A 12,040-nucleotide genomic window follows, 5' to 3' on the forward strand; every position below is an offset into this window, starting at 1 on the left:
TTTGGCCGACAGCAGTCCCGGGATTGGGCGGGAGCGGCCGGGAGCCGAGGGAGGCGCGGCCGAAGGAGGGAGAGGGGCGTGCCCGCCCGGGGCGCGTGTGCCCCGGGTTCCCGGCGGCTAGGCCGCGCGCTGGCCCCGGTCAGCCCCACAGATAAGAAATGGGGTCCCGAGGTCACCTGTCAGACTCTCTGTGAAGCCGCCCCACCAGCGCACTGGCCCCGATCGGAGAGTTTTTGGCAAACGCCGGTGCCGGCGGCGGGCACGGGCTTCCGGGGGGAGGAGGGAAAAGGGCGGGAAGGGGAGGCCCGAACTTCCCGCCCAGCCCGCGTGCCCTCGTCCGGGCCCGCGTCTCACCCGGCGCCCCGGTTCCCCCCAACAAGACGCGGCGGGCCCGGGGAGCCTCGCGGACGTGACGCCGCGGGCGGAAGTGACGTTTTCCCGCGGTTGGACGCGGCGCTCGGTTGCCGGGCGTGTGTGGGGGGGGTGTGTATGTGTGAGGGCGCGTCCGGTTTGTCTCTGGGGACGTCCACATTATTTTTGTAACGGGAGTCTCAGGAGGGGACGGGGCGTGCCTCGCGCGCGCGCGCCCGCCTGCCCGCGCGCCTCTACAGCTCGCCGGCGCCAGCCCGGGGAAGCGCGTCATGCCGCCCAAACACCCCCGGAGAGCGGCGGTCACCGCCGTCGAGCCCCCAGCGCCCCCGCCACCGCCGCCCGCGGAGGACCCGGAGCCAGACAGCGGCCCCGAGGACTTGCCGCTGGCCAGGTGAGCGAGCGCAGCGGCCGCCGCCGAGGGCCCGCGGGCGAGAAGGGCGCGCGGAAGGTGCGGCGCGCGGACGCCCTGGCGGCGGCGGCGGCGGGGCGGGGGGCGCATCTTTGTCAGGCGTGTGTGGAGGGGGACCGGGTCCCCGCCGGGGCACGATCGCGCTCGACTCCGCAGCGCAGCGGGAGCGGCGGCGGGAGGTGGGGGACGGGGCTGCGGGCTCGCGAGCAGAGGGGAAGGGTATCTCTTGCCGGGGTCGCGGTTCCGACTTGACAGGTGTCGGGCGGGTGGGGCTCGGGTTCCTGAGCGAAGTGACAGGTGCAAGGCTTCTCCTCGGGCCGGCGCCGAGGCTCCGGGTCCGCGCGAGCCCGGGCCGGGCGCAGACCAGCCGCGGGTGGTGCGGGGGGGTTAGGGGAAGAACGCGACCCGGACCAGTGTCTGCCGGAGAAGGTCTTTCCTACGGAGATCTGGACGACTCCAGGGTCGTTTAAAGACACCCCCCCACCTCGTTCCACCTTGCTTCTCCCGCAAATGCAACAGTTGGGCGAGCGTTTGTGTCCCGCGCAGCCCGGTCCTGGGAGAGGCCGATAAAAAGCCTCGAGCGTGCCTTGCCAGAGTCGTGGGTGTCGGTGGCCCCGCGAGGGTTCCCGGCTGTGCGGCTTGGTGGGGGTGCCCTGCACCCCAGTCTTGCCAGGCCTCGGGGGATTGAGAGTTCTGGCGAAGCGGAGCTCTTGAGAGGGACTGGTAAGTGGGCAAAAGTTTCTTGGGACGTTGTACCCAAAATGCGTGCAAGTTTCTAAAACATTTTTCTTTCTCTATTGAATAGGACTTGCGTGCTAATCGACTTCAGCATGCCTCATTATTTCTTCCATCTTTTTTTTTTTTTTTTGTCTTCTTTTGCCTTTGAGCCTGCCAAGATCTCTGTGTTCCATTCTTTTGGGGAGTATTTTTTTTGGGGGGGGGAGGGAGAGATACGGAATCAGTGGTGTCCTTGCTAGCAGGAACTTTTTCTCCCCACTTACTAAATGAAATCTAAAAAGCAAGTCCGTGTAGATGCAGTGGAAATGACAGAAATACTGCATATCAACATTTTGGTTTTCTCCACTGTGCTACTCTCTTATTAAATAAAATCAAGAGTATTGTTGATTTTACTTTAAGACCACGAATCTGTTGGCAAGGGAATGAGATCAGTTTATGCTCCCCCCAGCCCCACCTCTCCCTTATTTTAGTTTATCACCAAGACCCCTATCCACCCATTGGTGCTATTATTACTATTATTATTTTAATATACAGTCAAGCCCAGGCATGCCTGGAGCGCACCATCCTCCTGCCTTGTTCTCTCAAGTGCTAGGATTACAGACCTGTGCCACCATGCCCGGTTACCAGGCCCCATGTTATCCCCATTGAATAGTGCCTTTCTTTCTTCTGCCCAGACTCTTAACAGAATTAAGACAGGATTGTAAAAAGATTGGAAAAGAATTTTTTGATAATAGACTTTTACAAAGCATTTAAATTCATATTTTTAAATGGGTTGTCTTATACATCAATTAAAAATCCTACTCAATGGTAAACAAATGAAACTAGATGGAGAGTGTTCTAGAAGAATTATCTTTTATTGAACTCTCATGTATATAATACTTTCCAAAGTTTCTCTTTGGAAAGAGCAGTGATGTAAAAAAATTGCCCCAGAATTGAAAGAGCATTGTCAATTTTACTGGTTTTAATTTGGGACCAGAGATCTATTGGCAAGGTGAATAGGATCAAATTCTGCCCTCCCCACTTCTGCCTCCTATTATCCCTCCCCCACCCCCTTTTGACATAATCTCTAGTCCAGGCTTGCCTAGAGCTCACCATCCTTCTGCTCCATAATGGATTGTCTTTCTTTTTTTTTTTTTTTTTTTTTTTTTTGCCAGTCCTGGGCTTGGACTCAGGGCCTGAGTACTGTCCCTGGCTTCTTTTTGCTCACAGCGCCACCTCTGGCCATTTTCTGTATATGTGGTGCTGGGGAATTGAACCCAGGGCTTCATGTATGCGAGGCAAGCACTCTTGCCACTAGGCCATATCCCCAGCCCCAATGGATTGTCTTATAGTGCCATCCACACACGTTTGGAACGGTCTTGTTATTAGAGAGTAAGCATAGAAATTGAAGCTCTGGCTATCACCCTGGGAAAGAAGGACATTGGGTCTTTAATCTTCCCCTCCCTCCCAGCACATTATGTTATAACTAAGTATTGGGAACTGTCAGCATTTCTCCTGTAAGTCAAAGCCATACAAATATAGTCTGTTCTTTGTTATATCTACCCAAGAAAGTTGTCATTAGTGTGCATAGTAGATCTTTGTAGATTACCTACAGTCATGTATGTTTAACAGGGACATGTACTCATATTCTGAGAACTGTGTCAGATGAATTTTGTGTAAACATCATAGAATTCACTTAACACAAACTTAGATTGATCTGTGGGTCAATTGCTTGGTGTGGCTTCTAGCTGCAGTGAGGAGGGGGGTGGAATACCAGATTTGTAAAGCTGCTGTTGGCTTGACACAAACTTATATTAAACTTTTGCAAGCACTCTTGCCACTAGGCCATATCCCCAGCCCTATTAAACTGTTTTTTTTTTTTTTGGCCAGTCCTGGGCCTTGGACTCAGGGCCTAAGCACTGTCCCTGGCTTCTTCCCGCTCAAGGCGAGTACTCTGCCACTTGAGCCACAGCGCCGCTTCTGGCCGTTTTCTGTATATGTGGTGCTGGGGAATCGAACCTAGGGCCTCGGGTATACCAAGGCAGGCACTCTTGCCACTAGGCTATATCCCCAGCCCCTAAACTGTTTTTTAATAAGTGGTTTTAATTATAAAAATATAGTATGGTATAAACCAGTACAATTTGTTTTCAAGTATTATGTACTGTACACAAATACTTGTAGTGCATTGTGTTTGTTTATACCAACATTACCCAAAACAAGTGAGTAATTAATTGTGCTATGTTATGTTGGCTAAGGTGTCACTGAGTGGAAAGAAATTTTCAGCTTCTTTTTAATCTTGAGGGCTACTGTTCCATACTCTGTTGTTGACTGAAATGTTCTGTGTGGCACATGACTGTACTTGGTAAGGGTAGAACCATCATTTGGCAGTCTGAAATTGGGGGAAAAAAAAAAACTTGCTTTAGGGATGCAGTGGCAGCGTTCATTTCTACTTTGAGAGCTGGTATTTCTATTGAACTATCTTTGGCCTATGTGCAGTAGTTGAAAGTGAAACTGACTAGGAGCAGCATGCCACAGTCATGATTGAAATAATCAAAAGTTAATGAAACTTTGAAGGAGTTGTTGGCAGGCTAGAATGTGGTCAGGGTACATTTTATAGAGTCAAACTATTGGGGTCCTGTCGTGGTTACTTCTTACTTGCGGTGATCTCAGATGAGTGCTTTAACTAATTTGATTTTGTAGAGACCTGTAAAATAAGAATGGGAGCACTTGGCAAATAGGGCTGATATGAGGACTAAGTGAAACCATGTATAAGGTACTTTGTATAGGGGCACATAAATACTCAAAAATTAAGCTATTCCTTACACTACACTATACCATGGTATTAAATTATACTATACTTTATTCAGTTATGCTATACTATAGGTATTAAATGAATGAAAAGGAATTAAGCAGTATGAACTTATTGGATGACCATTATATTTAAGAAAGGTTGATGGGCTGGGAATATGGCCTATTGGTAAAGAAAGGTTGAGGCAAAAGGCAGGAATAAGTGATAGAGTAATTTATATCATGTAAAAAGTACTAGTAGGTAGCAATTATATGAAACATCGATAAGTATAAACCACAGTTTAGCAAAGTCATTGGCACTGAATCCACTGTAATATTATATGGGCTTTTCTCTTCTTGTTATCCCATTTCCCGAAGAGCATGAGCTATTGTACTTTCCTTTACAAAGTGTTTTGCTGCTCTAGGGAATATTTGATTTATCATGTTAGTAAGTGATTTTTCACCATGTGGTATCCTTATTTTAGAAAATCATGAAAAAAATAAACGTTTAAATTCTAAGTGTGATTTTTTAAAAAGATAAAATAAAACCTTAAAGTACTTAGTCATGTTCCCGTTTAGAATAGTGTTATTGTGTACAAACCTTTGAAACAAATGTTCACTTAATCAGTTTGATTTATAAGTGTGTGCCTATTATATGACTATTTTCATTTGGTAGGCTTGAGTTCGAAGAAATGGAAGAACCTGATTTTACTGCATTATGTCAGAAATTAAAGATACCAGATCATGTCAGAGAAAGAGCTTGGTTAACTTGGGAGAAAGTTTCTTCTGTGGATGGAGTATTGGTAAGGATTTTCTTAAAGTTTTTTTTTTCTGCTTTTAAAAATAATTGCAAATCAATGTAGAAAATTGAGGACACCGAAAATATAAAGAAAATAAAATCTAGTAATAATTTCATTACCCGGAAGTAATTTCTCTAATATTAAAATTTTTTTAAAGGAAACCTCCCTACATAAATATGTAAGGTATTTTAAAATAAATCTTAATATACCATATTTTATTCACAAATTCATTATTATATAAGAACTTTTTAAAGGTAGAGCATATCAGATATAGTTCATTATATGTAATATAATCACATTTATTTAGTTTTTAATTTGTTGGGTAGTACTAGGTTTTGAAATCAGGGGTTTGTACTTGCTAGACAGGTGTTATACGACTTGAGCCAGTCCCCAAACCCTTTTTTGCTTTAGTTGTTTTTTTGTAAGATAGTGCCTTGCTTTACTAAGTCAGGACCAGCCTGAAACAGAAATCGTCTTACTTATTCTTCCCATAAAGCAAGGACTACAGACATGCATCATCACACCCCATTTGTTGGTTGAAGTGAGTGTCTTGCTAACTTTTGCCTAGCCTTGTCTCGAACTGCTCACTTCCTCTTGAGTAACTGGATTATATGTATGAACCACCATGCTTGGCCTTATGAAATACCTTTTAATGTCTTCTATGACTTCTAATGTCCAGATTTCCTGATTTTGTTAGCATTAGTTTTTCTAGGATTCAAGCTCTTTGATAATATTTTGATATATTTCTTCAAATTTTTATTTACATATGTATAATAATTAAAGGAAATAATTACTATTTTGTAAGTTTATATACAAGTGGTTATTGAATGTAAGAACTTTACAAATAAGTCATTTTAACAACCCATTGAGATATGAAATGTAAAATCTTTCACATGCAAAATGTGTAAGCCTTTTATAAATGAAGATTCTGAGTACAGAAAAGATAAGTAACTACACTAGGATGCCTAGGAAATAATTTCAAAATGCAAATTCTAGATCCTAAGAGCAATGCCTAACACAAAGTCTTTCATAGCTTCCTAAATTAATTAATGGGTCTCTGGTATTTTGTTAGAATAAATTCTTACAAGCTGAGTTATAAGCTATATTTTTTGTGACCTTGAGATTACTGCTAAATTGCATATCAGGCTGACATTTTGAATGAAATTATTTCTCATAGTATAAGAATACTATACTGTGTACAGTGTACATATACATATTGCTACTCTAGTACATATGTTTGGTTTTGCTGATCAGATCAACACAGCAAACAATATTTGTGTATAGCCCATTAAAAATGTGTTAAAAACATTTTAAAACTGGCACTTACGGAAAAACAAGTTCCAATAATCTGAACATCATCTCAGACTTCTTATTTATTTATTTATATTTATTTTTGCCAGTCGTGGGCCTTGGACTAAGGGCCTGAGTACTATCCCTGGCTTCTTTTTGCTCAAGGCTAGCACTCTACCACTTGAGCCACAGCGCCACTTCTGGCTTTCTCTGTGTATGTGGTACTGAGGAATCGAACCCAGGGCTTCATGTATATGAGGCAAGCACTCTTGCCACTAGGCCATATTCCCAGCCCTCGGACCTCTTATTTAAAATGAGAAGATTATGTAAGTTTTTTTGGATGAATGGCTTTTATCACCCCAAAATATCTATTTCTACTGACTTGACTACTACATGTACAGAACCTTTTTTGTACATATGCATTTAAAAGGAGCCAGTGCTTCCTTAACATTACCTTTCTCTAAGTAATTAAGCTGTAAAATTTCAGCTATTAATAGACAGTATATTGAATACAAGTAGTTTGCAGTTTGTATGTGCTGAATTCCAAATCTGTAAGTATATATGGTAGTTAGGTGTTCATCATTGTTCAGACTTTAAAAAAAATAGAACTATAACAATAATAGAATTAATATAGAAGCCCTTTCAGCTCTAGAATTGGATACATATACAAATAAATGTGACTACTTCCTTACCTTACCCTTTTCTCTTCCTGGCTTTGTTCCTACTTTTCCTGAGAACTGGCACAGTTTAAATATCATTTCCTAGTGAAGCTTATGATAAGGACTAGAACACATGAAATCATTCCTGATGGTGTGTGGTCTATGGGACAAAGACAAAGAAGAATTTCATGTTATTTTGGGACGCCGTATACATTTTTAGAGGGCATAATAAAAGATGAAGATCATTTTTCCTTTATAATTCAACAAACTTCATCTTTGAAATCTTATTTTAAATGATAGTTAAATTTTTGACAGTTGGCCTGAGAATTTAACTTTGATTAACACAATACTTTTTAAGGAGAATATGATAGAATGCATTCTGAAAAGCAAACCTAGTGTTAGAATGAACCTTTTGCCAGTGCAGATATCTAGTGACAGTTATCTTTGGAAGAAGAGGCATGTGGTAATACAGGGGAATCCTTTTGACGATAGAAAGTAGATGGTGTTTATTGGAATAAAAAACAGATTAAGATTGGATTCAGACTGAACTGACTCAAGTCTCAGTTCTACTGTTTATTAGTTCCAAAAGAGGTTGATAATACCTTCTAGATCTTGAAATTATTGTTTAGATTAAATAGATTCATTCATAGAAAACACTTTCAAATGGCAGTGAGTAACTATTAGGTCATGTAAACAGATAATTTCATGTTACCAGCTTATCTGGGTACTCGTGGCTCATGCCTGTAATCCTGGCTACTCAGAAGGCTGAGACCTGGAGGATATTATTTTGAAGACAGCCATCAGAAAAGTCCATGAGTCTTCATCTCCAAAATAACCAACAAAAATTGAGCAGGGGACATGGCTCAAGTGGTAGTGTGCCAACTATGAGCAAGAGAAAATAAAGAAAACAAACCTTGTCTGGTAAATTTATTATTAATATAGTTTTTCTTTTAGGAGAACTTAATAGTTTTAGAGCTAGGGGGTGTGGTACAAGCACCTACCTACTAAGTCTAGCCCCCACCCCCCAAAAAAAGTCAGTTTAAAATGTGTGTGTGTGAGTGTATGTGTATATGTGTGTGTTGCGGGTTTAACTTAGGGCTTTGCACATACCAGGTAAGTAATCTACTGAGCTATATCCCTTGCCTCTAAATGGTTGAGTTTTGAAATGAATTTTGTAGTGATTTTGTTGTGATACTTTTGTTAAAATCTTTTCCAGTTCTTCAGAGTCAGAAAAATTGTTTATATATACAATTAAAACATATTCCTTTTTATTTAAGTTTTGTAGTATCTTGTCCAGGGAAATGTTTTCTTCTTAAAAATAAACATTTAATGTACAAATGTATGATTACTGTCATAAAATTACATTTTGGCCATGTTTTTCTAGCAAATGAATAAGAAATTTATCATTAAGAAATGGACTAGGCCCGGGTACCAGTGGCTCACAGGAAACAGATCTGAAGATTGTAGTTTGAAGCCAGCCTGGGCAGGAAAGTCTGTGAGACTCTAATCTCCAAATAACTACCAGAAAAGTCAGAAGTAGAACTGTGGCTAAAGTGGGAGAGAGAACTAACCTTGAGTACAAAAGCTCAGGGACAATGAATGCTCAGGCCCTAAAATCAAGCCTTAGGACTTGCAGAGAGACAGAGAGACAAGGAAGGGAGGGAGGGAGGGGGCAAGGAAGGAAAGAAAGAAGGGACTAGGAATACTGTTTATGTTGCTACTGCAAGTAAATCTATTGTGAGAACTTTGGTTTTCTTTCTATATCTGTATGTATCTTGAATGTCAATGTGAAAGAATAAAAAAATGCCTTGAAAAACTATAATCGTGCCTTAGTCCTACCTTAACTGAGGTTTTTTCACAGTTTTCAATTACCTGTGGCTAACTGTAGTCCAAACATGTTAAATGGAAAATTCCAGAAATAAAAAAGTTCCTAAGTTTTAAATTACTTGTGGTTATGAGTAGTGTGATGAAACTTCTCAGTGTCCCACTCTGTCTGCCTTTGTCTAGCATATTTATGCAGTATATTCTACTTCCTGTTAGTCGCTTATCTGGATATCAGATTGACTCACATGATGCATGTATTCAGAGAACCCTTATTTTACTTATTAGTGACCCCCAAAGCAGGATTAGAGATGCTGGCAATTTGAATATGAAAAAGAGAAGCCATTCAGTGTTTCCTTTAAATGAAACAAAGTTTATCATAGATCTGTATTGACACACCTTAGAGACTTTGCAAATTTGGTTTCAGGCCACAATAAAGTGGATATTGCAGTAAAGTGTGTTAACTTGTGATTTTTGTTTTGGTTTCCTAGTGCATATAAAAGTTAGGTTTATACTGTACTGTAGTCTGTTAACTTTCTAGTAACATTGTGTCTAATAAAAAGTACATACTTTAATTTAAAAATACTTTATTCCTTTATGCAATACTTATTAAATTAATTACTTATAATAATACGTATATTAAATTAATAATTATTAAAAATACTTACTACTAAGAAAAAAGGTTAACAATCATCTGAAACAAGTTGTAATCTTTCTGCTTTTGTTAAGTCTTGGCTTAGTACTGATGGCTACTGACTAATCTTGTAGTGATTGCTGAAGGTTGACTGTGGCAGTTTCTTTAATAAAAACTGAATTTGCTGAATAGGTTGATTTCCTTTCATGAAATGTGTACAATGCTGTTTGATAGCATTTTATCACCAATAGAACTTTGGTGTTGTCATTTCAACCATTTTCATAGCATCCTTACCAAGAACAGATTTCATCTGGGAATACTAAATTCTTCAGTCATCCAAAAGAAGTCATTTCTCATCCATTAGTGTTTTATCATGGATTTGCAGCATCTCATTCACTTCTTCAAGTTAAATTTTGAATTCTGTTTCTCTGGCTATTCTACCACACCTATGTTACTTCTACTAAAGTCTTCAACAGGTTCAACAATCTTCAATCAGCTTCTTCTAAGCTTCTGTCAGTGTAGATATTTTGACCTCCTAAATTTTCTTGATTGCCTCTAGAAAGGCAAATCCTTTCCAGAAAGTTTTCAGTTTTTATTGCCTAGATCTGTAAGAGAGTAACAGGCAACTATAACCTTACAGAATACATTTTTTTAAAACGACTTGAAAGTCCGAATTATTCTTTGATCTATGGGCTGCTGGAAGGATTTTTGTATCAGCAAGTATGTAAAGACAGTGACTATGTTGTATATTTCCATCAGCAGTCTTCAGTGACCAAGACTTTTCAGTGCTTAGTGAGGGTTTGTTTTGTCAATCATGAGGCTTGAACTTAGGGCCTGGATGCTGACCCTGGGCTTTTTTTTTTTGCTCATGGCTAGTGCTCTACCACTTTGAGATACAGCTTTACACTGGTTTTCTGGTGGTTAATTGCAGAGGAGTCTCACAGACTTTCCTTGTCTGGGCTAGCTTTGAACTGTGATCCTCAGATCTCAGTCTCCTGAGTAACTAGGACGACAGACGTAAGCCATTGGTGCCCAGCAGCAGTGACATTTTGAAAATTGTCCTTTTTTTCCTGAACAGTAGGTCTCAGCAGTGTGTTTGAATTACTCAGTAACCTTGTTGTAAATAGATACACTGCCATCCATTCTTCGTTCCACTTATAAAGCAAACACAGAGTATAGTTTTCAGGATAATATTTAAAGGCTAAGACTTGCAAAATACATATGAGCACTGGCTTCAATTTACGTTTAGCAACTGTATAATCCTCTAACAAGAGAGCCAGGCTGTTCTTTGAAGTTGGGCATTGACTTCCCTTTAGCTATAGAAGCCCTAAGTGACATTTTTCCCCTAGCATATATCTGTTTCATCTACATTGGAAATCTGGTTAATGTGTTCCTTTCAGCAGTGATCTTAATGTGATCTTCTAGATAACTTGCTGGAGCGTCTATGTCCTCACTTGGTACTTCACAAACTTTGTCTTCTGGAGTCAGCTTCATTAAACTTCATGAGTCAACCTCATCTGTCTTCATGTGTTTCTCTTTCAGTTTTCTCATCTCTCTCAACCTTCATAAGATTGAAGAGTTAGGATCTTGCTTAGATTAGGCTTTGGTCTAAAAAAGTATTGCTTGTTTGTTCTCTCTGCCACTCAAATTTTCTCTACGCAGTAATCAACTTTCTCTGTTTCATTTTCTTCTCATTCACAATTTGGCTAATTGAGATAAGAAGCCTAACTTAAACTTATTTAAGCTTTTGACATGCTTTCCTTACTAAGCATAATCTTTTTTAGCTTTGATATTATAAAGTGAGAGATATATACCTCTTTTTGCTTTGAGTATTTAGAGGCCATTATATTAACTGGTCTAATAGCAATATTGTTATGTCCAAAGAACCAGAACACCTTTTTTTTTTTTTTTTTTTGCCAGTCCTGAGGCTTGAACTCAGGGCCTGGGCACTGTTCCGGAGCTGCTTTTGCTCAAGGCTAGCATTCTACCGCTTAAGCCACAGCCCCACTTCTGGCTTTTTCTGTTTATGTGGTACTGAGGAATTGAACCCAGGGTTTCATGCATGCTAGGCAAGCAGTCTACCATTAGGCCACATTCTCAGTCCTGGAACACCTATTTTTATCAATTAAGTTGTCATATATTGGTGTGGTTCATGGTTCCCTAGAACAATTACAATAGTGACATCGAAAGTCATTCATTGCAGATAATTATAATAGATACAGCAACTGTGGAAGAAATGTGAAGCCTTGTAAGAATTATCAAAATGTGACAAACATGAAGTGAAACTGGGTGTGGCAGACATGCCTGTAATCCCAGTACTTGAGATTTGGAGGCAGGAAAATCCCAGTTCGAAGATGCAGAGCAAGACCTTGTGTCCAAAACAACAACAACAATAAAAAATCCCTTAAAAAAACAAAGAAACAAAGTGATCACAAGCTGTTGGAAAAAACATTGCCAGTAGGCTTGTTCTATGTAAGGTTGCTACAAATCTTTGAATTGTGAAAATTATCTGTGAAGTGCAGTAAAGCAAAACGTAATAACTTGAAGTATG

The 12,040-nt window shown here is 40.6% G+C and overlaps 1 protein-coding gene across 2 annotated transcripts in view; it reads left to right on the forward strand.

Annotated features, from left to right (window-relative positions):
* The first annotated feature begins 429 nt into the window (after window positions 1-429).
* The window catches only part of Rb1 (RB transcriptional corepressor 1), a 133,809-nt gene continuing 122,198 nt past the window's right edge, over window positions 430-12,040 (forward strand). Inside the window, exons 1-2 of one of the 2 annotated variants that reach the window (XM_048341373.1) lie at window positions 430-763; window positions 4,962-5,088. In XM_048341373.1, the coding sequence (XP_048197330.1) occupies window positions 642-763; window positions 4,962-5,088 (249 nt within the window). In that variant the 5' untranslated portion in view covers window positions 430-641. Of the gene's footprint in view, window positions 764-1,194; window positions 1,505-4,961; window positions 5,089-12,040 lie in introns of those variants that run through there. The other variant, XM_048341374.1, reaches the window with a different exon arrangement.

This window comes from Perognathus longimembris, chromosome 3 (genome assembly GCF_023159225.1).
Source record: "Perognathus longimembris pacificus isolate PPM17 chromosome 3, ASM2315922v1, whole genome shotgun sequence".
In the NCBI taxonomy this organism is placed as follows: domain Eukaryota; kingdom Metazoa; phylum Chordata; class Mammalia; order Rodentia; family Heteromyidae; genus Perognathus; species Perognathus longimembris.